The sequence below is a fragment of the Aquarana catesbeiana genome, linkage group LG13, assembly GCF_042186555.1.
Source record: "Aquarana catesbeiana isolate 2022-GZ linkage group LG13, ASM4218655v1, whole genome shotgun sequence".
NCBI lineage: Eukaryota > Metazoa > Chordata > Amphibia > Anura > Ranidae > Aquarana > Aquarana catesbeiana.
Window position 1 is genome coordinate 183,195,048 of NC_133336.1, and position 26,080 is coordinate 183,221,127.

At 42.4% G+C, this 26,080-nt stretch overlaps 1 protein-coding gene across 3 annotated transcripts in view; it reads right to left on the reverse strand.

Moving 5' to 3' along the window:
- Positions 1–26,080, reverse strand: part of ADAMTSL4 (ADAMTS like 4) — a 307,238-nt gene that overhangs the window by 35,371 nt on the left and 245,787 nt on the right. For all 3 annotated transcript variants that reach the window (XM_073610837.1, XM_073610838.1, XM_073610836.1), the window contains 2 exons: positions 3,825–4,029; positions 3,396–3,568 (listed from right to left, as the gene is read on the reverse strand). In XM_073610837.1, coding sequence (XP_073466938.1) covers positions 3,396–3,568; positions 3,825–4,029 — 378 coding nt within the window. The remainder of the gene's footprint in view (positions 1–3,395; positions 3,569–3,824; positions 4,030–26,080) is intronic.

The following is a 26,080-nucleotide window of genomic DNA, read 5'->3' on the forward strand; positions in this document are numbered from 1 at the left end:
AAGCTTTCCTACATACTTCTGTTTAGGACTGCACCAGGGCCATTATATCGGCAAGGAGGTACAATAGACTTTTTGCTGGGCTCAATATTCTTTACGTGTACAAGGAATATATGTGGAAAATATGTTAGTACTTTCATTCCTTATCTTAGTTTCCTTTAATTTAAGAGACTCCAAAAACTGAGAAAAATGATTGGTCCCTTTGGTCATTACATTTCCCTCACCCTCATTCCCCTTCTGCACTGCCATTACTGAAAAGGCCTGTAATTATTCTAGAAAAAAAAAAAAAAAGCTAAGTTAAATGTGTATATTTTTCTTTCAAAGGGTCTTTTATGGAAAGGGTTCTCCAAAAATATTGTGGTTTCCAAAAAAATCAATTTCTAAAGCCTCAGGATAGGTGTACTTATGACTGCAATTTCTACACATGGAAAAATAAACTTTGATGCAACAAGCTATTAAGATGCTGAAATAACATGTAAGTTCCACATTATTTACAGTGTAATAGGCTGTGTTTTTTCTTTTTTTAATGAGAGCATGATTTATTTCCAAACTAGAAGCTCAGGTACTTCATTTCTGGCCAGATGTTGGGCCTTCTTTGCTTGTGGGCTGAGGTTCATCTATGACTTTCTTTGAAAGAAAGTCAGTCTGTCTTCCTAGTACACTCACATAATGTAATACTGGTGAAAAAGATCTAACAAAGAGAGCGATACCCTGTAATAACCAATTGGAAGATCGGAGGAGGTGGGATCTCAGGTACAGAGTTCACCAAAGTCTGATTGGTAACTAAACTGGTTGGTGACTTAATTTGGCCATAGATGGCACGATTTTCTTTCCTGCAACCAAGGGTTGCAGGAAAGAAAATTGTTCAATTCCCCCATCAACACTGACTGTGTTGATGGGGGAATTGAACAATTTTCTTTCCTGTAATAGAATCTCAGGCCGCAGCAGCAGTATGGTTGCCCTTAAAGGGCCAGTTGTATCTGGGGTGCACTACGTACAGAGTGCAGGGCTTTAGGGGTGCATTACACGCAGAGTGCAGAGTTTAAGAGTACATTTAAGTTCAAGTGTACAGATCCATGGGTGCCCTTTACACAGAGTGAAGAATTCCAGGGGTGAACTATGCACAGAGTGCAGCGTTCAGGAGTGTGTTATGTACATAGTGCAGGATCTAGGGGTTAGCTGTGTACAGAGTGCAGGGTTTAGGGGTGCACTGCATACAGAGTGCAAGGTTCAGGAGTGCATTATGTACAGAGTGCAAAGTTCAGGGGTGTGCTATGTACAGAGTGCAGACTTCATTACTTCAGGGGTGTGCTATGTACAGAGTGCAGGGTTTAGGGGTGCACTACGTACAGAGTGCAGAGTTCAGGAGTGTGTTATGTACAGAGTGCAAAGTTCAGGGGTGTGCTGTGTACAGAGTGCAGGGCTTAGGTGTGCGCTATGCATAATGTGCAACCACAAGTCCCCCAAAGCTTCCTCACATCTCTCCTATCTTGCCTGCTCTAGTACCTCCATATGTAGGCAGTTCCTCCATATGTAGGCAGATAGTTCTGTCTGTCAGATCATAGAGATCTGTCCCCGTCATGCCCGGCTGTATGTGCATTCCAGGAGCCGCTAAGAGCAAAGCTGACTGTCATAAACACAGAAGGCTTCTGTGTTTACAAGTGACTGCAGAGAGTGGGAGCAGAGGGTGAGAGCCAGAGGTGGTGGAATGGAGTTCTGCCACATTCCAACTGCAAAACTGGATACAAGGGCCACATGACAAGGCCTGGCGGGCTGGATTTGGTCTGCGGGTCTTATGTAGAACATATGTCCTCTAGAGGAACCCTAGTTAAGAATGACTTAATTTTGCATGGACTGACACTTAAAAGCTGAACTCTAAGCATATAAAAATGATAAACATGAATTCAGCTCTGAATTCATTAATACATCTTTAAAGACAGATGGCTGAGCTCATCAGTGTGCTTCTTCTGCTGTTATTGCCCGAGCACAGGATGAGGGAGGGACAAGACCTGTAAGTGTTACTTAAAACGGTTCTAAAGTGATTTTTTTTACCTTAATACATTCCCTGCATTGAGATAAAAAATGTTTTAGGACTTGCTGTGCCCCCCTCCCCCTCTAAACACTTACCTGACTCCTGGATTGATCCAGTGCTGTGCACGGATGTAGCCTTCTCTCCTCTCTTCGACTTCACACAGAGATTGTCAGGAAGCAGTGGAAGCCATTGGCTCCTGCTGCTGTCAGTCAAATCCAGTAAGGAGGGGGGGGGCTGAAACACATCATGTGTGTCAACAGATACACGCAGCCCATCTCAGGAGCAAGCCCACAGGGGCGCCCCCATAGGAAACGGCTTCTTATGGAAGCGCACTCAGAAAAGGAGGAGCCTAGAGAGCCAGCAGGGAACCCCAGGAGACCCCCCCCCCCCCCAAGGTTTGGGACTACTCTGTGCTATACCATTGCACAAAACAGGTAAGTAAAACTTTTTTGTTTAATTTAAAAAAATTGATCTTACAAGCACTTTAAGCACAGCAGATAAAAAGCAGGTCTCCTCTCCATCAGACAGGGCTGTGCTACGTGACAGTGCTCTGTAAATCTTAGAACTACATAGACAGAATTACAAATGCTTTGGTAAGTAAAACGGCCCCTACATATGAATTTATCCTGTGTATTTAGCTATTTCCTTGGAATTCATCTTTAAACATATTATTTTTGCAAGAAAAGTAGTAGATAAACACAAGATAGAATGTATATTTAGGCATAATGTGTTATTTTGCATCTTATTCTATTGCTGTCATCCTATAATGTTCATACATATAATACAGTTTTAGGATGACATCATTAATAGAAACATCTGTTGCAGTAGATATTGGGCGCAGTTCCTTGTTTCTATTCAGTCCAGAAGCAGCAAAAGGTCTTCTTTCAGCATGAATGAGCTAACCTTGATCTTGGCACAAAGAAACATATGGATGGTGAAATCCATCTCCTACAAATGACTCAACCTATGTATATAAATTTTGAGTTAGAAGACTTCAACCCCAGAGATAAATACTAAGTGAAGCAGCTGTCTATCAAAAGATCCAGATTATGGCTTAACAGTCTTTAGCTTCTGGGATATTAATATATACGAACAGGGTGTGTGCTCTAAAATCTTTCCATTGTCATCAATTAGGCAAGACTCTACCTGACACTGCAGACTTTTTGCAGTTTGAGGGTTGTCTGTCAGCTTACTTTGAAGCTCAGCTCCATCCAACTGGTAAATTTTATACTATAAGCAATGCAGGAAAATAATTAGGCCTGTAAATAGTAAGACAAGTTTGTCTTTGGGAACATAGTACAAAGGACATGCCATGGACTGAAAAAACGCATAATTAGATTATGTTCTTTAAAGAATTCATACTTACATATACATCAAGAGCTTCACTGGTGGGACCCGGAGCTGTGAATGATTCTCCTTCTTGCTCATCCCGGCTAGGCTGGTTGTAGATAAACGCTGTTCCGCCAGCTTCGTATTTTCCTGGAGGGTCTACTGCCCAATTACCATTAACGATACTCTTCCCAGCTCGATTTCTCAAAGCTAAAATCAAAGATAGAGTCATCCATAAGCTACAAGGTAATGGACAACACAAAGTTTAGGGATTGGTCTAGTAATTAATATGGGTTGTTTCATGTTAACTAGTCGGATCTTTTTAGGATCTTGTAGAATCCTTCTCTAACATTACATACATCTTGCTCCATACTGTTTCTAACAGTAATTTCTGCCTTTTTTTTACTCCTACACTCTTAAAGTTATGGCCAACCATTATCTCATATTGAAAATTCTAAGTTCTTACCCAGATAGTTAGGACTCCAAGTCAGTTCTCTGATGCTGATCTGAGTGGCACCTTTTGGAATCTCCAGGATTTTATGGTAGCCAATTGGAACATTAGTGTCCTTAAACGTGCCTGTGATAAACTTGCACGTTGACCCGTCTCCACCACAAACGCCACAGGTGTCCAAAGTGCTATTAGACCCAAGAATGCCATCGCAACCGGGACTCTGCAAGATAAAGAAAAACTTAGGACTTGACATAGGATTGTATCTCAATCATTGTGCAAAAATCTGAATTATTTCACATTACTAATCTCTTTATTTAAATGAACCTGAGATTTCTTTGAAAGTGTGTTTAATAACAAACAATAAAGGCCCAAGCAATAGGTAAAATCTCAGAATTTGAGATAGTAACACAGAATTCTGACACAATAACATAGAATTCTGACATAATATCTCAAAGCACTCTTAAATAATATGTCTGAATCCTGAGATAATAACACATAATTCTGAAATGCTAACACACGATTCAGACATATGGTCTCGGAATGTTAAGATACTATCTCAAAATGTTAAAACTTTTTTTTTCCTTTTCCCCAGAGCTCTTCTGTACACCTTAGCCCATGCCTAATGAAATTTAGTTTTTAGATTACAATGGGGACGGAAAGTATTCAGACCCCCTTAAATTTTTCACTCTTTGTTATATTGCAGCCATTTGCTAAAATCATTTAAGTAATTTTTTTTTCCTCATTAATGTACACACAGCACCTCATATTGACAGAAAAACACAGAATTGTTGACATTTTTGCAGATTTATAAAAAAAAAAAACTGAAATATCACATGGTCCTTAGTATTCAGACCCTTTGCTGTGACACTCATATATACTTAACTCAGGTGCTGTCCATTTCTTCTGATCATCCTTGAGATGGTTCTACACCTTCATTTGAGTCCAGCTGTGTTTGGTTATACTGATTGGACTTGATTAAGAAAACCACACACCTGTCTATATAAGACCTTACAGCTCACAGTGCATGTCAGAGCAAATGAGAATCATGAGGTCAACGGAACTGCCTGAAGAGCTCAGAGACAGAATTGTAGCAAGGCACAGATCTGGCCAAGGTTACAAAAAAATGATGCTGCACTTAAGGTTCCTAAGAGCACAGTGGCCTCTATAATCCTTCAATGGAAGACGTTTGGGATGACCAAAACCCTTCCTAGAGCTGGCCGTCTGGCCAAACTGAGCTATCGGGGGAGAAGAGCCTTGGTGAGAAAGGTAAAGAAGAACCCAAAGATCACTGTGGCTGAGCTCCAGAGATGCAGTCGGGAGATGGGAGAAAGTTGTAGAAAGTCAACCATCACTGCAGCCCTCCACCAGTCGGGGCTTTATGGCAGAGTGACCCGACGGAAGCCTCTTCTCAGTGCAAGACACATGAAAGCCCGCATGGAGTTTGCTAAAAAAACACCTGAAGGACTCCAAGATGGTGAGAAATAAGATTCTCTGGTCTGATGAGCCCAAGATAGAACATTTTGGCCTTAATTCGAAGTGGTATGTGTGGAGAAAACCAGGCACTGCTCATCACCTGTCCAATACAGTCTCAACAGTGAAGCATGGTGGTGGCAGCATCATGCTGTGGGGGTGTTTTTCAGCTGCAGGGACAGGACGACTGGTTTTAATTGAGGGAAAGATGAATGCGGCCAAGTACAGGGATATCCTGGACGAAAACCTTCTCCACAGTGCTCAGGACCTCAGAGTGGGCCGAAGGTTTACCTTCCAACAAGACAATGACCCTAAGCACACAGCTAAAATAAGGAAGGAGTGGCTTCACAACAAATCTGTGACTGTTCTTGAATGGCCCAGCCAGAGCCCTGACTTAAACCCAATTGAGCATCTCTGGAGAGACCTAAAAATGGCTGTCCACCAACATTTACCATCCAACTTGACAGAACTGGAGAGGATCTGCAAGGAGGAATGGCAGAGGATCCCCAAATCCAGGTGTGAAAAACTTGTTGCATCTTTCCCAAAAAGACTCATGGCTGTATTAGATCAAAAGGGTGCTTCTACTAAATACTGAGCAATACTTAGGACCATGTGATATTTCAGTTTTTCTTTTTTAATAAATGTGCAAAAATGTCAACAAATCTGTGTTTTTCTGTCAATATGGGGTGTTGTGTGTACATTAATGAGGAAAAAAATGAACTTAAATGATCTTAGCAAATGGCTGCAATATAACAAAGAGTGAAAAATTTAAGGGGGTCTGAATACTTTCCGTCCCCACTGTATATACCCAAAAAAGACAGTTGTCTGTTTTAATTATAAAAAAATTAAAAATTATGATCTCGACTCTTCTCTCAATGTTCTTTTCAACACTAATCCCAAACTCTGTTTTGATAATGTCTGTAGACATTTTCGTACCAGATGAAACCTAATGAAACTTTTGTAAGACTTTTCTTTTGGAAGATATGCCCATACCAGACAGTTCTCTATTTTAATAATACGAAAAATACAAAACGATAATCTTGACACTTCTCTCAATGTTTTTGGCCATGCTAATCCCAACCTTAAATCTAATGTCTGTAGACAATTCCATACCCGATGAAACCTAATGAAACTTTCTGTAAGACTTTTCTTTTGAAAGATATGCTCATAACAGACAGTTGTCTGTTTGATTTATACAAAAAATACCAAATGATCATCAATTGGACTCTTATCTCAAACCTCCTGGACATGCCAATCCCAAACTTTGATCTGATAATGTCTGTAGACGTTGCCATAAACTGTTTAAGCAATTATTGAACTACAGTTTCCAGGCAATCCAATTAACCATATGAACGATCATTCATGTTTATATGGGTACCTTAAGCATAGCCAAATAACATTATATAGTGACCCAAAATGGCCGAATGACTTTTTGAGGAACTCACAAAGACTTTCTCTTATCTTTTTTTTATGAAATCTTGATATTTTCCTTTTTTACTCAATGAATGAAGGGCTGCAGTGCTCCAGTGAGCATGAAAAGAGACAGTATTAATATGTCAATAAACTGTAGACACATGCTACAAAGTACATAGAGACTTGAGTTAAAAAAAAAACAGACAAGTCCATCAAGTTCAGTTCTTCTCATTCCAAGTAAGTGAAACATGACAGATGAACTGTCTGAGTCTACTGAAGCCATCAAGATCTCTCTTTAGATCAATCAACCACCACAATGTGCCATTCTTCTACCACTTGCCGCCAAATTCTTTCTTTCTGATACACACCTCTGACTCATCTTAAGGAGGATCCACTACAAGAAACAGTAGCCCACTTTTGCCTCCTGGTTTTGTAAACTATAAAATCATAGGACTTTTTAGAATGAATTGTGACTATGAAATTAACTGCACATATTAATTTAAACGTGAACTCTAGGCAGAATTAAAGAGTTGATCCACCTTTGTGGCAAAAAAATAGCAAATTAAAAAAAATATATATATGTAGCATATAACATTGCTACACAAGCCATATTATAATTTAATGTTATTAAAAAATACCTAGTTTTTTTCTCTAAGCTCAGTGGGGTTGTGAATTTCCCACTGTTACCTGTAGGTAGAACTAATACTGCAAGCCATCTACCACTGATGCATTCTGGGGAAGGATATATATTTTTGACACAGTTGGCGGGCAGGGTCTGAGGAGGAGATGAGGAGATGCTACTGGAGGGAGCTCAGTGTTTAGGTCCATAGGCCTATTTTGAGGCCTACATACACTGAGGTGGTCCTGAGGCTGTCCTGCTTGGTGTGGAGGAAGCTGTACCAAGGTGAGAAGATCCAGGGGAGGCCCCTTACTAGAGAGAGCCAGGATAAAGGCTGGTCTTTCAGAAGGGTCTGGTGACTCGCTTGGAGGACTTACTGGTATCTGAAAACATGCTTATAGTGTTGCTGGGTTGCCTTAAAGGTCCTAACACTGTGAAGCTGGATTCTGTTATGGCTCTGAAGAGTCTGTAAAAGATTTGCTGTGGTGTCTGGAACCCCTCACCCTCACCCTCACTCCTTCTACCTCATTTTCAGTTTTGACATTAAAAACTTCTAAAACACAAAAAGTGACTGCTGCCCAATTTCTGTTCAAGATTCCCCATTATAGCCATTGACCCAGCTCTGGGGTAAATGCTGGCTGACTCGCCTGTCTCTGGAGTTGATATCGTGCCTCTAGGGTACCAGGGGGTGCTACTGTAGAGATACTCTTTAAGAGATACACATTAATGCAACTCTGTATTCATAAAGATATCATTACGTATATTTGTTAAATACAATCCAAAATAACTGAATTTGCAATGGTGTCAGTCTTTTTCAATTCACTGTACAGCAGGGCTCAGAAAGGGGGAGGGAGGAGTAGCACCGGGAACCAGTAAGTTGTAGTGCTGCAGTGCTTACGTGCTTCAGAATGAATGGCAACATTTAACAAGATTCGTATACCACACATACTGTATACCTGCATTGTTATGAGATACAAAAAAATGCAGGTAATAGATGGGAATTTGGTCTAATAAAATTAGACACAAAGCTTGTCATACAGGAATTAGAATAGTCATAAAAAGAAAAATGTAACTTTAGGTAATATTACTTACAATTCTATTTCCTGACAGCAGATTGTAGGTATGTTGTTTTGGGTCAGTTACATATAGATTCCAATGCTGCATTGTTTACAGATGACCAAATGTACTCCACACCTCCATCTATCACCCTGATTGTGTGGTTATAAAATTATCAGGGCATCAGTACTTCAGAACTATCTGTCATCCAGCAGATTGACATTTTACCCTCTCACCTGCCCCAGTCATGTTTTCTTTCCAGAGGCTCTGTAACATTTTACTACCTGCTAGGCACAAGCTTGAAATAACAAATTAGTGTCAGGAAAACTGACAGCTTTATCTCTATTAAGCTTCTCAAGAGTATGCTCCAGGAATCTGGCCAAAAGAAGAAACCAACTCCGTGAAATATTCACTGCACCCTAAATTGGTATTTTAAGTGCACGTATAGCCATTTGTTTTTTCAAGGTTAGCACCACCTTACATCTGGAAGGTGGTTTTGGAACCTCAGACAGAATAGTGGGCTAGCATCTTAAACCTAAGGGATCTTTGTTGTGTGGAAGAAATGCCAAGAAATGCTTGCCACTTTAGGAAGCTTAACAGAATTTATTAGACACACTAAACTCAGAGAGAGAGAGGGACTGGGACACAGGATACCCGAAAATGAAGAAAAATGTGGACTCCAGACTTTGCTTACAGTCAATACAGAAGAAAAAGCCTTTCATCTGAAATCCTTGAATGGGTACTGATGAGCGCCCAGTACGAAAGTTCATGACACTCAGGAATCTATTCCAAATGTTTACTGAATAAGAGTATCAGAGGAAGCCAACCAGTTTTCTCCCACTTGTGGGTGGAGCCACCTTCACATAGAGGTACCTTTTGTGTGTATATGCTCACCAATACCCGGGACCAGGTTGGGCCACATTCATGCGAAAGTCAACATTATGGTGGTACCCTAACTTAGAGATGAGCCGATCACTGTGTATAGTAATGCCCAATCCCATGTTACTACACACCTTCCTCGATGTGTGTTGCATTTAGGAGAAACACTACTGAGCCCGTGCCCTCTACACCAGTCTAGTGTTTCTTTGTCACCTCAGTCCCAGTGACAGAATGAGGTTCAGCCATGCACCAAGCACCGATCTCATGCATGCACTTATATAACTTCTTCTGCTCTTCCGTACCATGCAGCTAGATTATGGGTCTTTGTACGGCGGGTTCAGTCCCAGTTGCCTGGGGGAACCAACTGCTAGGGAGGGAGCCAGATCATCAACCCCTTCAGTACCGGAAGACCCTCCGCCATGCCAGTTACCATGCTTCATGACTGGCTCCTTTGTGCTTTGCACTAGTTACTCATATCAACTGTGGTCCTCCTCCACTTGTCTTGCGAAGTTAACGTTTGAGTAGTGGCTTTGCTTCATACCCCACATGTGCTTTACTGACCCTGTTCTTTCATACGTCAGAAACCATCATGCACACCTTTGAATGATTTCAGACCAGGCTTGAGACAGTTTGGCAACTTTACTGTAACTCTTCATGGCAGAACAAATAACAGACACAACATAGTCCAGAACATAAAATAACTAATGGAGGTATCTGCCCAGGCATACCTTTACAGGTATTAGTCTATGACTGGAGATCTCCAACAACTGGTAGTGTCCACCAGAATCTCGTGGGGTTACATGCTGGATCTTGAACTCCTGAGCTTCATGTCCTTGGTGTGTTCTCTCCTCGACTCTCGCTCTCCAGCTCTTGCAGTCGCTGACCCCCTGAGCCGGACCTTCCCCTTATTTATGTAATCACATGTGGTGGAAGGCTGGTCCAAAAAAGAAAAGCCTGTGAACTGAGGTCCTGGACGTTAACCCTTTCCCCAGCCTGGGCAAGCCAACTACCTTGATGATGCAGAAAACCCACATTGTAGGCAACCTGCCTACACACTTCCTTAGGGTTAGTATACACAAAAGCAAAATATATCTATTTATAGGTTATTGACGCATCTATCTATATAAGCTATTCTTATCATGTTTCGATTTCATGCATCACTTTTGTGTACACTAGCCCTGAGGAAGAGAGAGGCATTTCCCTTGAAACATGTTGGTTCTTCTTAAATAAACATTTCAAATAGACCTCTGAGTGTCATGAACTTTTGTACTGGTCACTCCTCAATACCCATCCCAGAGTTTGTCCTCCACTGAGCATTCTCTTTTAGGTTATCAGAGAGTTAGCAGTCCAGGACTGGAACAAGGTCAATTAACATTGCACCTTCATTGCTTTTCAGCCCCCTTGAAGGAGCACTCATTTGAGTTTACTATAAATCCAACACTACCAATACCTCGCTTCTATTGGGCCAGCACCCATCTATTTGTCCAAACATACACATCAGCTACTTTAAGCCAAAACCAGCACTCTGTGTTCTTCAGACTTTACAGCAGATTTTAGACAGGGCATATACCTTCCTGGCTGAGACACCTGAACTTCCTGCAATGTCCACTAACATTAGCTTTGACCCAGCTCTCCAGGATACTCCTCAGGAGCTAAGTTTTCACCCCTAGTGCTCCAGTCCAGGTTGTTCAGAATTCTTAGGTCTCTGACCCAAGCCTCACCTCTAGTAAAGGCTCTCCCCAAGTAGCAGGCCTGGGATGTACAGACCCCCAACACACAATCTACTCTACTGGCAGTAGCTCAGGTGGTAAAAGGGTTGTCCTATCTACAGTTCAGAAGGCAAGAGAGCTCCTTAACAACAAGCAGAAGCAGAAAAACAATATAACCGAAACTTAGGGGAAAATTGATTAAAACCGAACTATACCAATCTATGCTAAGATTGACTACAGCCCAGCAGCACTAAAACAGAGGCTAAGGACACGTCTGCTTAGGGTAGGATTTCTACAAAAGTTTTAAACATAATAGAGAAGTGTTGAAAGCTCTAGCAGGTTATTTTTTCCTGTCTGTGTCCTGTTAGGAAGATTTCCCTGTTGTGACTCCAAGCCAGAGTAAGAGGAAATCTCCCCAAAGTGAGAATATTCCTGTCTTAGACAGTGGCCACCAGAACATTTGTCCCTACTGGAAGATTTCCTCTCCTTGCTTTTGTGATAACGCTAACATTTAGAATATCCCCTTTCTCTTTGACAAAGGTCACCAGGACAATCAGAGAGTTGAATCTTCCCACAGACTGCAATAAAATTTGGAAGAGGATGTAACTCTTCCCCACTCTATCCAACCCCCAAAAAAACAAAGTTTTGCCTCGGCATACACTTTTAATTTCATGCACTAAAAACAGTATAGGCAGATTCTAATGGGTCTGAATGGCACAACAGCTTCTATTCTTCTTCAGGAACAAGAAGCTCTGCTGTCCAGTGAATGCCACATAGGCCATAGATTGGGCTGCTGCTAGACTGAACTGTGGAGACATCTGTCCATCTTAAAGGAGGTTTTTGGAGCACATGCTGGTGACTGCAGCACACACTTGGTACTTTTTTGTCTAATTTTTCAGTTTGAAAAAATGATTGGGACAACTTCTATGTAGATTCCACATAAAACTTGGAAAACCTCCTGGTACAGCAAAGAACCCCAAATTATGGAGGAGATTATTATGTCTGCCTGGGACAGAAATGATCACATGGCAAGAAATGGGAACCCCATACAGTATATGGTCACTCTCACCAAGGAAGCCTAATTCATATCTTATTCCCAAGCTGGTGACAGGGGCATGAAAACTAGCCACCTCTTGCCTGAACAATAGATAATTTTAAAGTACATGTTCACATTTTAACAAATGTTGTCCAGCACCCATCCCTAAACTTCTCAGCACAAACAGTTGCCCCCCCCCCCCCCCCCAAACCCAGTGGTCTGCCTTACCTCCTAAAAAGCCTGGAGTCTCTTGCATTGTCCACTGCCCGGCTGGTAAAAAATCTAGCGTTGGGCCGTCCATGCTTGTGTACTAAAGCTGGCCATACTTATACAATGTCTTATTCAATTTCCTTGATTTACCTTAACTACGTAGTGCAAGGGCCTGCTTATTTGCATACAAATTGAAAGTCTTTAGGTATGACCTCAGATTACATGGTTTTGGTGACTCTAATTGTACAATAAATATGTATAATGTATGCCCAGCCTAACATCCTCTATACTTGAATGGGCAATGATCAATTGCAACAATTGTTAAAACACAAACGTGTACTTTGAGATAACCTTTTGCTAGAAGTAAATTCTAGAGAACATTTCAAGTCACATAGAAATACATAGAAGGGAGTCATCAAGGGCATAGTTTATACATAATGCCAATATAGACCTGTCCAGGGCTAGATCTACCATTAGGCACAGTAAGAACGTACCTATAAGTATGACTGACAAAAGGGTGTCTCTTTCCTCTTCCCTAAATAAGCTTTTTCAGATATTATCTCAATATCGTAAGCCAGGTCAGGACCAGGAAAACAGGGAAAGTTACCATTTTAGAAAGGTCGCCCTAACAAAGGCGTTACTTGGGGTGCCAAAACGTGTGTTTGCAGGCTCCAAATATGCAAATCCAACCCCAGACTTGTCAAATGCTGATAAAATGTCAAAATACCCTGCGACTGAGTAGGAAACACCCTCCACTGCCATATTTTAAATTTTGAGTCTCTCCCTACCTCCCTTATGTGCTGCAGCAACAACCTGGAAATCATATGTAACAGCTGACTTTCTAAAAGTATTTGCATAGGAATAGCACCAACTCCATTCTACTGTTCTGGGATGCAATGTTTATATAGCAAAAATGTAAAGTGAGTTTTATGATTATGTTTATCTGCACTTGATTTCTTCTTCAACCGGCTAATCTTGGTGCTATATTGCTATATTGTTCAAAATGCAATGACAGCAGGTTTGGGTTACCAGTGAACAGATACATTATGGGGTTTTATAGACAAGAAAGGTCTGTGTAAAGCTGTGTTAGGATGACCCCAATTTTCACTGAAGAATATGTTAAATCTTTTATCACATATCTGCATGTCGACAGATGTTGTTCCAAGAAATGTTTATGTTGCCAATGATGAGTCTACACAATATACATAGAATAGATATTGAAATATTACAATGTCTGCCAAACCTACTGTTCTCAGGTGGTGGTCTGCACACATGGAGGAGGAAGTTTATAAGTTACAGATTTTGACTAACTGAAGTTTGTTCTCAGCGCTGATGTACAGATACAGTCTCAAAATTTACAACAGCCTGTCTCATAAGACAAATGGTAGAAGAGTGTTTGGAGTCTGCACCTGGCACACTCTACTAAGCATTGGTGCTCATCTAATACAGGAAATACACACAATGCACTGATTCCAAACACAATATATTACTGTGAATGTATGGGCTGATCTCACCTTGTAAGGTGGCCCCAGGTTAAAAAAACAGGTACCTCCAGGGCAGGGTTGTATTTAAACTCCGCCCTAGGCACACCTGAATGGTGACACCCTTTTGTACAAATCACACCTCTTGTATCATGCAGCTACTAGATTTTACTAAAAGTTAATGCTAGAATATGGTATTTGAGTAAGTCTGAGGTCATCTTATCTAAAACAACCACAGTTTAACTGTACAGACCAATGGGAGAAAGCAGAGAAGGTTTCACAATGTTTAAACTATAGTGAGTCTTCTGACTCCTGCACCTACTTCCTTCCTCCTACAGTTCTCTTGCTGAATTCAGCTACAAACATCCAGAGATGATCAAAAAAGGGAACAAAATAGGTAAAATTATCACAAGTTGTATAGCTTGAGGCATGGTGATGCCCCTTGACAATACTGGTCACCAGTGGCAAGACTACTAGAGTTCTAAAGGTCACACTTGCAACCGGGCCCTGGCGATCTGCCACCATGGGGGGGGGGTAAGAACATGTGAAACATGCAGAACATGTGAAAGGATTCTCCTGCGGGACCATAAAAAAGGTCCCCGCAATAGGAGTAAAGGGCCCCAGGCTCAGTGGGAAGGGCCCTGGAACCGGAGGAAAGGGCCTGAGACGAATGGGAAGGGACCTTCCCATCAGTCCAAAGGGAAGGGACCGATAGGAAAGTTGCTATTCGTTTGTACTGTTGGTGAAATGGTGCTGGGGCGCACTGGATACCTTTGCTGCCATTGTTGCCAGTTGTCCCTGTACCTTTAAGGAGGAGTGGGCTCCCTCCAGGCATACTTACCCTTAATATATCTATTGTTATATATGTGCTCCAACTCAGGAGACTTTCAGAATTATAGAGTTAGGATGCAGTAGAAAGGGGTGCTGTGACATGGCCTCTGCAGGCTTACGCGTACATTTGCAAATGTGTGGGACTAAACCTCTGTTTTAACGTGAAATGTTGGACAGGGTGATTTTGGTTTGTTGCAGGCTGGCTGGTAAGTGAGCTGGGAATTTTTGTTTGTTGTTTTTTGATATGTATCTATCTGAAGCAATCTCAAACTGACCAGTCAGATAGATGAGATTGGAGAGTTTTGAGTATACTTCCTGGTTCAATCTTTTCAGTTAATAAGGTTATGGAATTTTATCTATTAGACCTCTTAGCTCTGGCTTTTCCTTATTGATGTAACTTAATTGTCTCGCAGTAACAAGATTTCCGGTTAATTACGTGCCTGACCAGGCTGAATTTATCAGATAATCTCATGTTTGAGTCCCAGACATACTTTGAGCTGTTGAAGCCAATATATTGGTCCCTTCCTTCAGGCCATCATAAGAATTGGGAGGTGGGTGGCTATTTATATAACCTCTATGTCCACCCTGATTTCTGTGTGTTTTTTCTTGCGGGTCCTTCTTCTAAAGTTATTTGGATTTGGGGGCATTCCTTCTTTAATTGAACAAAAAGAATAATTGCCTTCTGTTCTTAATTTGAAAAAATTACCTTTGAACAATGACACATTTAGGCTGTTTGGAAACGGATCCAAAGTGCAAAGTGAAGGGCTATAATAAATAGTCAATCGTGAACGTTTGGATTATTTTGGCCTGAACTTTAAATTATAATTTGCTGAGATAGCAATGCCTATTGTATTATATCCTTTTTCATTCAAATAAAGTAAAGCAGTCATTTAATTTAATCCAGATCGCAGTCATTTAACTCCAGAATTAGTCTGTTTTTCAGATTTGTCGGATGGCACTAGAATACCAAAAAACCCAAACTCAGTGCTGAAGCAACCCTTGATTGAGGACAGAATTCCAGAGATAGCTAGCAGTCTGTCATTAGTATTGTATTTCAGATAACACCTGCCATTTATTAACCCTGGTTTAATCATACAAACTCCCCTATCTGGCTGTTCTTGTGTTATTTGTCTTCTGTAGGTTTTCAAATCTTGAGCCTGACAGCTTTGGCCAAAGCAGCAGCTCATGTGAGTCTTGTGGAACAATGCCCTGGATGTATACAGAGAACAGGGTTTTCCATGCCAGACCAAATCCCTGGAATGACTGTAGAAAGGGACCTCATTTAGGAGAAAGCAGACATGCCGTCTCCTGGCACTGGCTGCCGCTGAAGACCACATACTATGGAAGAGGCATTGGGGTGTGAGAACCAAGAGATCTGGAGACCAGCAATGAGCTTTTATACAATATTTCTTACATTAAAAAAGAAAACTATGTTGGTTTTGGGTCAATTTTATTTAAATTATTTTAATATATTTGAAACTGATGTTTTATGACTTCCCTACTGAAAATAATAATTTTATATCTGGTGGTGCTCCTCTTAGGAAAATTACTGTTGTTTTCTTTGTCGGTGACCACCATAACCTGGACAGGGACTTCATGGGTAGACACTGCAATAAAAAAAGATGGTCTATCCATTCACTACTCTATCCAAAATTTAAAAAAAAATCATTTTGCGACTTGTTAGCATTATTTTAAATGTATAATTTTTCAAACATGATACATTTTTTGGATGTGAGCATTTATTAGTTCCAAAATGGATGAAATTAAAAAAAAAGCCTTAGCAAATTTATTGCAATCACAATTAACCTTCCATTATAAATATGGTTTCGCTCAATCATCCAATGAAGTCCTAGTGCATTTTTCACCTTTTTTTAACCTCTTGCCAACCGCGAAACGCATAGATGCAGTAGGAGGTTGAACAAGAGAAATCTATTGATTCACCCATCCATACTAATAGTGTGGATAGAGGAATCTCTCCTGCCAACTGCGGCTGTAAGAATACCTGAACAGTGGCTCTTTCGATTTTCCGATTTAAGTTTGTTGAGCCAGAATCAGCTGAAATGTGAGCCGTGTATGGTCAGTATTAGACAGCTGTAATCGCAACAAGTGTCCTCACTAAATGCTTTCACCACCCTTCCTAGTCTGGTAGCAAATAAAAATTAGGAATTGTCTCTGACTTTTTTCTTATGTTGGCGAGACACGTTTTGATTTTTTTTTTTTAATCCGACTGATGTGTGGTTCAATCAAACCGATCAATCAAATCTGCCAACAGTCTATAAGCAGGTGGTAGAGCAGGTTCCCCTTTAAGGTGCCTCCTCCCCCCAGGAGAATCCTGGAATTCTAGGCAGGATCAGGGAGGGAGGTGGTGTGGAGGTAACATCTAGAAGCTGGACTCCTGCTCTCACCCCTCTGGGCGGGAGGCATGGTGCCCCGGGGCTCCCCATCCTAGCCCCAAGAGAGAAGGAGAGACAGTCACAGGCCCAGAAGAAGAATTTTGGAGTTGGTCTATCACTTGGTCCCTCCCCTCTGAACCCCAGAAAGACCCAGAAAGACTAACAAACCTACAGAGAGTGAGTGCTCTTCTGCAGCGACACGAGCAGCCACTGGCAGGGCCTGGGACCAAGAGTCTGTATTGCTGTGGGAACTGTGTTGGGGTCTGTGACCCACAGAAACCATGTTATTAACTGAGGCTTTCAAGTAAACAATGTTAACCAAATCCAGCCTCGTGGTGCCTTATTTGTTCAGAATGCTGCTCTGAAGAGCAAGAGAGAGAGTTTTACAGATGTCACCCTGGCTGTTGGTCCTGAAGAAGGTGAAGCCATCTTCTGAAACCCCTGTGGGTAATGGGGGCAAAACCGTACAGCCAAGAGGGTGGACAGGGCATTGGTCACCACCCGCCATCTACACATCAGGTAGAATCGTGGGAACGGTATCATCTTGTCCTGAAGTTCATTATTTATTGGGGGATGGTTTGGTTGCTCTCTATGGCCATGCACAAGTCAAATAACCATAACTTTCCTTCCAATTGATTTAGACTTAATTTCGACTGGATTTAATCTAACTGACTGAGTTAATTGGCCAGGATGGAATAATATCGGTAATTTTGCTTCAGTCGGCAGCACTGAGATGCTTGATTCATGAATATGATTGTATTTCAATCGATCAGATTATGAGATTATATGTTGGAATAAGAGAAGCAATTTACAATCGTAGCTTAAAAATCGTAGCTCAAAATCTGCATCCCTGTGTGTGGTATATTGATCAAATGGGTTGTTGACTATAGAGTGATTATTTTCATTCTAAGAGATGGATTGGAAAAGAAATCAATCATTTATTGAAGCATGTATGGTCACCATAATTCCTCACTACTCAATCCAAAAAAAAAAAAAATGATAAACTATGAAAGCTGAATATCTGTGTGTCACTTTTCACTCACGATGGTAGGCTGTGGATTTTTGGGCCTACCCTGATGTTTAGGGGGAGGATATATGGACATCAGGTTTCTTCCTCTCCTGTCCTGGGGGGGGTCTTTCTTCTGGAAAGCCTCCCACCTAATACTCATTGGTTGGCTTCTGCTGATCATGAAGAGAAGGGTCTGCCGGGCCTTTTGGTAAGGTGGACCTGAGTGTGCCTTACCCCCATCAGGAGTCTTGTGACTCAGGGGGTCAGGGAGGGGTCCTTCCTTTTTGGGAGGGGACCATTTGACTTACCCTAGTACACCTTTTACAATTTTTGTGGGTGTTCACGTGTACTTTTATGGTTCACTTTAGTGTTCTGTTTTTTACGCAGGATCAAAAATGAAAAAAAAAAATAGCTAAATATTTCAGTCATGTGCTATAAAGAATAGAAAAGATACTTAAATTTCCCTTTATTACAATAATATTGTTTTACTCTCCTGACCACAGAAAGGCAGCAACTAATTTTGAAGGCCACATGATGGTCTTACAGCGTTCTGTTGGGATACAGTAAACTTTATCCACAAGGACCAAGGGGTCTTCCATTATAAATATTAATAATTAGCATTCTGCACCAAAATGTACTTTATGATTTCCAGAAACACACTGGTTTTAATAATAAAGTCATCTGCAACGGCTTAGCTCAGAGCCGGACAGCCTCCATTTTGTTAGGTCTCCGGAGGCCTGGGCACAAAGTGAGTTAAGATCCTCAGAGGATTTGGCCTGAGTGAAGCATCCCATTGTCTCTCTGTACAGTCAAGTACTTTGTCTGGAACTGGACCAGTGGTTCTGGCTCCACTTCACACGGCTGGAGGCTTCGCTTCTCTAGCATGTGGTCTCAATAGCTGGCGGAGACAATCTCTGCATGTTTGGAGTAGGGCTCTGTCTCCTACGGATCTGTCTGCGACCGTGTTACCTACAACCTTTTCCCAGCTTGAACTCCTAACAGAGGAATTAATCACACGTCTGTGCTGTAACAAGTCTATCGCCCAGGGGCTGGTGTTCTGCCTGCAATCAGCTAGAGGCTGTAAATCCATCTACTAACCCTTTTGCCATTTGTTACACTTAAAAAGGAATCTGTAAAGTGTAATAGATCTCATTTGGCGACCACCTTTTTTGTTTTCTTTTTTTTTTTTTTTTTTACAGTTGAAGGAATTTATGCAGCAAGGTTAACAGAAGGTCGTACATTGCCCTTGAATTTTATTGAAACTGTTGATCTGTTGTCCTGAATTAATGCATACATTAAAGGATCGGTCCATCCAAGATGGAGGTTTGGTAGATACTGAATGATTAATCCACTTGACAGTTTCTTATATTTCATAAGTAGAGAAAAGTTCAGGCATCCTCCGAACTCTCCTCTATCCAAACTTCAAAGTCCAGGAAACTGCGGTGTGGGTCATTCACTGCCCCATAGCACATGTAAACAAAGGGGCACATGTAAATAAAGAGGCAGTGGTCTCCAAACTGTGGCCCTTTGCTAGCTTTTATCCAGCCCATGGGGCATTATTCCCCCTATTGTAAGCAGCAGTGGGGAATAGTTCCTCGCACTGACACCAACGATGGGGCACTATCCCTTCTACTGGCACCAATGATGGGGCATTATCCCTCCCACTGATACCAGCGATGTGGCACTATTCCTCCCACTGACACCAATGATGGGGCACTATTCCTCCCACTGGCACCAACAATGGGTAACTATTCCTCCCACTGACACCAACGATGGGGCACTATTCCTTCTACTGACATCAACTGTGGGGCAATGATTGGGCACTATTCCTCCCACTGACACCAATGATGGGGCACTATTTCCCCCAATTACAACAATTATGGGGCACTATTCCTCCCCCTTATACCAAAGATGGGGCATTGTTTACTCCCACTGACCAGGTCATTTTCTACTGCTGCTGGCCACAGTCCACCCCCCCTAAAGTTTGAAGGATAGTAAATTGGCCCTTTGCAATATGCAAATATGCAATATGTGGACACATGATCATATTTTTTTACCAATGTAATTTACTAGATATGGGCATCTGTCCATATAAGAGCAAAGGATATGTCACTAGCACACCAAGGATCTCCAAAAAAGGGTCCAACTCTTTATTTAACAATCACACCGCACCAAAAAAAGCTTTAAATAATGCGCTGGACCCTTTTTTAGAGATCCTTTCAGGAGATCCTTGGTGTGCTGGTGCTATATCCTTTGCTTGTAGTGTTTCCGATTTTCAGCAGTTGGTCGCTGCAGCACCCACTTAACTAGCAGCCTTTTACATTAACTTGTGCATTGGGAATATTTTTTTCTGACCATATTAGGACACTGATGTCACTAGCATCTCACCCCTTTGTTTACATGTGCTGTAGGGTGGTGAATGACCCAACCTGATGTTGAAGTTTGCATAGAGGTGAGTTTGGAGCAAAGGACACCGGAACCCATCTCTACTCTCAAGGACTCTTGCTGAGATCCCTGAGCTTGGCTCTACCCATCTGCTGTGACTATTATGAGAGGTGCTAACTTGCCTTGTTGGATGTTTAATTGATTTTATATAACAGAGAATGTAACAAGAGAAGTTGTTACAAGGAAAACAAACCTGGACAGGAACAGAATCAAGAAATATGGCAGGGAGATGTTTAAGACATATTAGAAACCAGGGGCTGACTAGGCCCAACAGGCTCCATGTAAATAATATCACTTTTGGATACAATGACCCTTGTTTTAACATAGGGAGATTACAAATGAATCACAGCGTGCACAGCTATCCCTAAGAGATAAGGCTGCACAAATATAACATCTTATAACAAATTAGAAAACCTATGCCTATGCAGGATGTCACACTCACCTGTGCCCTGCTTCGGCACCACAGCCAGTCCATATGTAGGCAGGTGCAGTCTGTTTCTCCACTGTAGGTGGCACTCATCTGCAGTGGCAGTAGAGTTGGAAGGGAAGACAAGGGGAACATAGTTTCTCTATGGTTTCCTGGGTCACTGGGGAAGCTATCCGGTTGGATGCTGCTACCCCATGTGACTCTAGCAGCCATCTTGGGTCAGGTAGTGCCTATTTAAGGCCCTGGCTCCTAAGCTTGGCACACATTTGCAAGTGGGTAGAGTAGGGACAGGAACCCGACCTAGTAGGGACAGAACTAGCAGCAGGGAAAGGTTCCTGACAAGAAGGGAAAACGTAGGGCTCGCAACTTCTCTGGACATCTTCCCGCTTGGGCACGAGACGGCCAGGCCGCACTCTGCCCCTTTTAACAGGCGCTGTCAGTTCGGCTGAAACCTGCTCTCTACATGCTGTTGGACCCGTGAGTGTTCCAGTTGGGCTGCCTTCCCACCGGGTTTATTGTGAACTGTCTTTGCATTACTTCAATGAAAGTTGTTTCTTTGCACTTGGACTGTGTTATTGCTCCTGCACCGTGCTACACCCCACCTACACATAGCCAGGTGCTGTCTTATAGTGCTAATGCACATGTTGTTTGGTGTTCAAGCAACACATCAGTACATTAGTTTCTTATCCCCCTGTGTCACCAGAGATCCTGTTGTGTACCCCTTTGGCTATCTGCATTCCCAAACAGTGTGTTACTGAGTTTCTCTAAAAACTCCAGCCTTCCTGCACTCAGTGCCTCCTTAGCACTCCTGTGTACCTGTGATTCCATTACCCCACTGCTCCTAGAGACTCTCAGTCCTGTGTTTCTGTGATCTTAGCACCCCAGAATTCCCAGAGAGTTTTTGCACTCTGTAAACTGTTGTTTCAACTTTACCACTCACTGCTCTAGTCAGTGCTTACATAGGGTTCAGGACTGTTTCCCTTTCCAAACGTGATGGTCCTGGGTCACCAAAAACCAGCACTGTCACACGAGGGAAAGGGGAGCAGAATCACACGGTAATCCATGGAGTTCTTCACTCCCGCCAGCTAATAGGGTGGCAGGGGAGCAAAGGACTGTTGGTGAGGGGGTCAATAATGCAAACCCTTTGTCTTGCTCTATATGGGCAAAGCACAGGTTTGCCTAAAAGCCCATTTCACCCCCACCCCACTAGAGCACAATTTTGTTTTCTTGACACTGTGCTAAAAAATCTCCTTGGAAATCCAATCAGCATTATTACCTGGGTTTTGAGGATCCTCTCTCCCCAGTGGTTCAGGAGAAGTCTTAAGGTCTTAAATCACATAGATCCTTGTAGATCCCCTATGGGTGAATGGGTGTTAAGGAGTCGGTCTCTCAGGATGACTGGTCTCCTCAATGCAAAATGAGACTGCTACAAAAGCTCAATAACAGCATTTCCCAATGAAATAACAGTAAAAGAACATGGGTCTGCATAAAGAAGTTCACCAACAATAAAGTAGGAGCATGACTTCAATTATTTTTTAAAACATCTTCTCCTCGCACAACAGCTCTAGGAGTAGTGATGTTCTATAAAATGTCCATTTCTGGTTGTTGCTCTTTTAGTATTTAGTTTGCATTTAAGAAAGGTGTTTTGAAGTTCTCTGACTAAGGGTCGTGGTTGTTTTGACAGCCTGGATCACACAGCACATGCACACTCCACCTCCCAACCCCATAGCGCTGAACGTGGTGTATGTGGTTAAGTCTCAGTCTTGCCGTCCTGAGGGGACACTCTATATAAGCTTCGATATGTATGCATAAGCGTGCAAACCGAGCCATTACTCTCTCCGGAGAGCCGGCAAGGCTGCTGTTGTGGTTACAGCTGTGCAGTTACAAGGAGCAGCCTTCCGACATGAGACATACAGGAATTCATGCAGTCACTGGCACCTCCTCTCCTCGCCCCATTCTCCTGTAAACTAAGGCCTGCAAATCCACATAAAGTCTAACAAGTGGTACTAATGAGGGCAATATTTGAATTTAAAGGACCCTTACGTCCAGCCTAATCTTAGACTACCCCTCTCATTCTCTGATGGCCCCTTGAAATGCCATACAGGTTTTATAGAGGATAAGCACAAGGGGCTTGTATTACCAAAGCAGACTACAGTGAAGGGATGGCACAGAGCCAGGATTCTCTCCGCAATGTGTTAACAGTGTGTTTGAACGCCATCAACAATCCGACCACAACAGTATTAGCAAAGAATAAACAATCATGTTATTCTGAGACAGCAAGAGGACTATACAACAGATGTGGCTACTGCTGAAGCTGTGACAGTGCGATTTGGGGTATGGATGCATTATCTTCATATTACATTGTGGGCATGCCTTGGTGCCAGTATGAATGAACATCCATCTGTGTTTGTGTGAGTCACACTATTCTAGCCTGGCCAGTCAAGATGGCTGAAGACCCCTAACCTAGAAGATGCTGGCTGGAAGATATTGGTTCTGGTAAGCTTGCTTGCAGGCATCACACCCTTAGAGGCAAAGGGTTGAAGAGTTTAAGGCAGGGTATCTCAACCAAGGTTCCATGGAACCCAAGGCTTCCTCCAGAAGTTACTATGGGTTCCTTGAGCAATAAGCAATTTTTGCCTCTCAGATAAGTTCCCACTGACACCATTGATCTTTTTAGCTATCTGTAAGGGGGTAATTCTTCCCAATGACAACATGTGTAAGGAGCATTCTTCCCACTGACCATCACACTAATGTATCATGAGTTGTTGGTATAGTCATTTTTAGCAGCAGTTCCCTGAGCTGGTTCAAGGGTTCCTCTGTGTTGAAAAAGTTGAGAAAGGCTGGTTTAAAGAAAGCAATATCTAAATTACAGGTCTTGCAGTCCAGTGGGTGGGGTCATCTCCTAATTTCTAGTTTGCCTTGGGTTTTCCAACAGAGAGATCCCCCTGCTATATTTTAAGTATTGAAAGGCTTAGTTCCACTTTATAGGGTCAGTCCACTCAAAAGCAATATCAAAATATACAGATGCAGTCTGGTGGGTGGAGTGAGCCTTTGGCTTCTGCTTTGCCTTTGGTTTTCCAATAGTGAGATCTTCCTGCCATTATTCCTGGCTCTGTTCCTGTCCATCTGGGAGTTTTGGGTGTCCCCACCCTTCCTCTTTATGTTCTAGCTCCTCCTATTATACTTTCCATAATATAAAGTATATACAAATTCAGCAGGGAGAGTCTCAATATTGGCCACAGAAGGTTTGCAGACCTTCGAGCATCTACCAACAATTAAAAGTGAATTTTCGGTAGAATGACCCTTTAAGCTACCCATAGATGTACAGTAAAATGGCAGCAGGACATGAAGGCAAGATGAAAATATCTTTCGGCTGGATGGCACATAAATATATCAGCCATGCTTTCATGTTTATGATAAAGAATGGAGAACTCCCCCTGTAGGATCTCCCATCCCCAGTTTCACATCTTTTGCTGTATTTCCTGTAAACAAAAAGAAAAATCCCAAAAAGGCAGGAACTATTTACTAAGCATGGGAGTAATTCCATCCCTCATCATCTGCCCAAACCTGAAATATCCATCCATCCTCAATGCCTGTTTTGGAAGAACAACTAGTACTAAATTATTCTGTGATTTACTGTATAAAGAGGGTCACTGTAGTGTCACCAAAGGATGTGTTAAAAGTCAACAACAATCCCTGCTCCCAAATTAGCAGCATGATGGTGACCAGTGACAGATCTTAGCTGATTAATCGTGGATGAGGTCTTGCTGGGTGGTCTACACTTTCCTTTTCTTAGTGGTTTCTCTCTGCAGCTTAATTTGACATCTGAATCTCTAGTCCTCTTAATTTGTGGAGTCCCACTCTGCTCTCTAGCCTGGCTGGATCTATATTAGCTCCATGTGACAGCTCGGAGGAGACTGCATCATTCACAAGAATAGAAAAGGTCCCAATTTACATTGTGAGGAGCCAAGGGGACACAGGTTTAATGATGCAGCAACTTCCGATCTGAAAACAATGGGGGCTTTAGAAAGACGCCAGATATTGCTCACTTCACTGTGTGCGGAGAATGAGGAATTCAAGGGGAGAGCAAAACAGAGGTCATCACAATTCTACCAGAGACTGTCAGAGTTTGTTATGGGGAGCTCATTATCAACTCATCAATTGATGTCATCTCTGTCCCCACAGTTTACTAGGCAGTACTCCGGTTTAGGTTTTGTGTGCCGATTACCATCTCAGTAGGAGACTGCTAGACAAATAAATACAATGGGAGGGGGGGTTCAATAAAGTGATATGGACCCTTCTGGAGATATGGCCCCTTTAACGCGGCCCATGATAAATTTAAAAAAGCTGTGCACCAGTTTTGGTACCAGTACCACCAGATTCTTGCCACTTTTTTAACCTGCTGCTATGGCTACAACAAGTTCTAGATAAATTACCACCAGTTTGCAGATAAGCAAACTAGCAATAATTAAAATCAATGATAAGCTGGTGTACGGAGAGACAACAGTACTTAGAGTTGAGCATATGTGCTGGGAAGCTGTCCTGCACAGGACTTGTAGCTGCTAAGGCGCAAGCTGCCACCAGCTTCCCAGCAACCGATGGCTTATCTCATGCCCTAATTAGCTCCCGGATAGTAGATTCCCTGGCGAACAACTGAGAGTAAAAAAGGGGTGGGGATTCTGGTGATAACAACTGGGAAGTTGTCCTGCACAGGTTTAATTGTTGCTAGGACACTGGCGGCTACTGGCTTCCTAGCAACCGATGACTCATCTCCCACCCTAATTAGCTCCAGGATAGGAGATTCCCTGGCCAACAAATGAAAGTAAAAAAATGGGTGGGGATTCTAGTGACAACAGCTTGGAAGCTGTCTTGCACAGGGTTCATGGTTATTGGACACTGGTGACCACTAGCTTCTTAGCACCCGATGGCTCATCTCTCACCCTTATAAGCTCACGGACAGGAGATTCCCTGTCCAACACCTGAAAGTGAAAAAATGGGTGGGGACCTGGTGAAATCAGCTGGGAAGCTGTCCTGCATAGGGTTCATGGTTGCTAGGACACTGGCGGCCACTGGCTTTCTAGCAACCAATGACTCATCTCCCCCCTAATTAGCTTCCAGACAGGAGATTCCCTGGCCAACAACTTAAAGTAAAAAAAGGGGTGGGGATTCTGGTGACAACAGCTGGGAAGCTGTCCTGCACAGGGTACATGGTTGCCAGGACACAGGTGGCCACTAGCTTCCTAGCGACCAGTAACTGCTCCCTGGCCTTATTAAGTTGGCAGATGAGAGATTC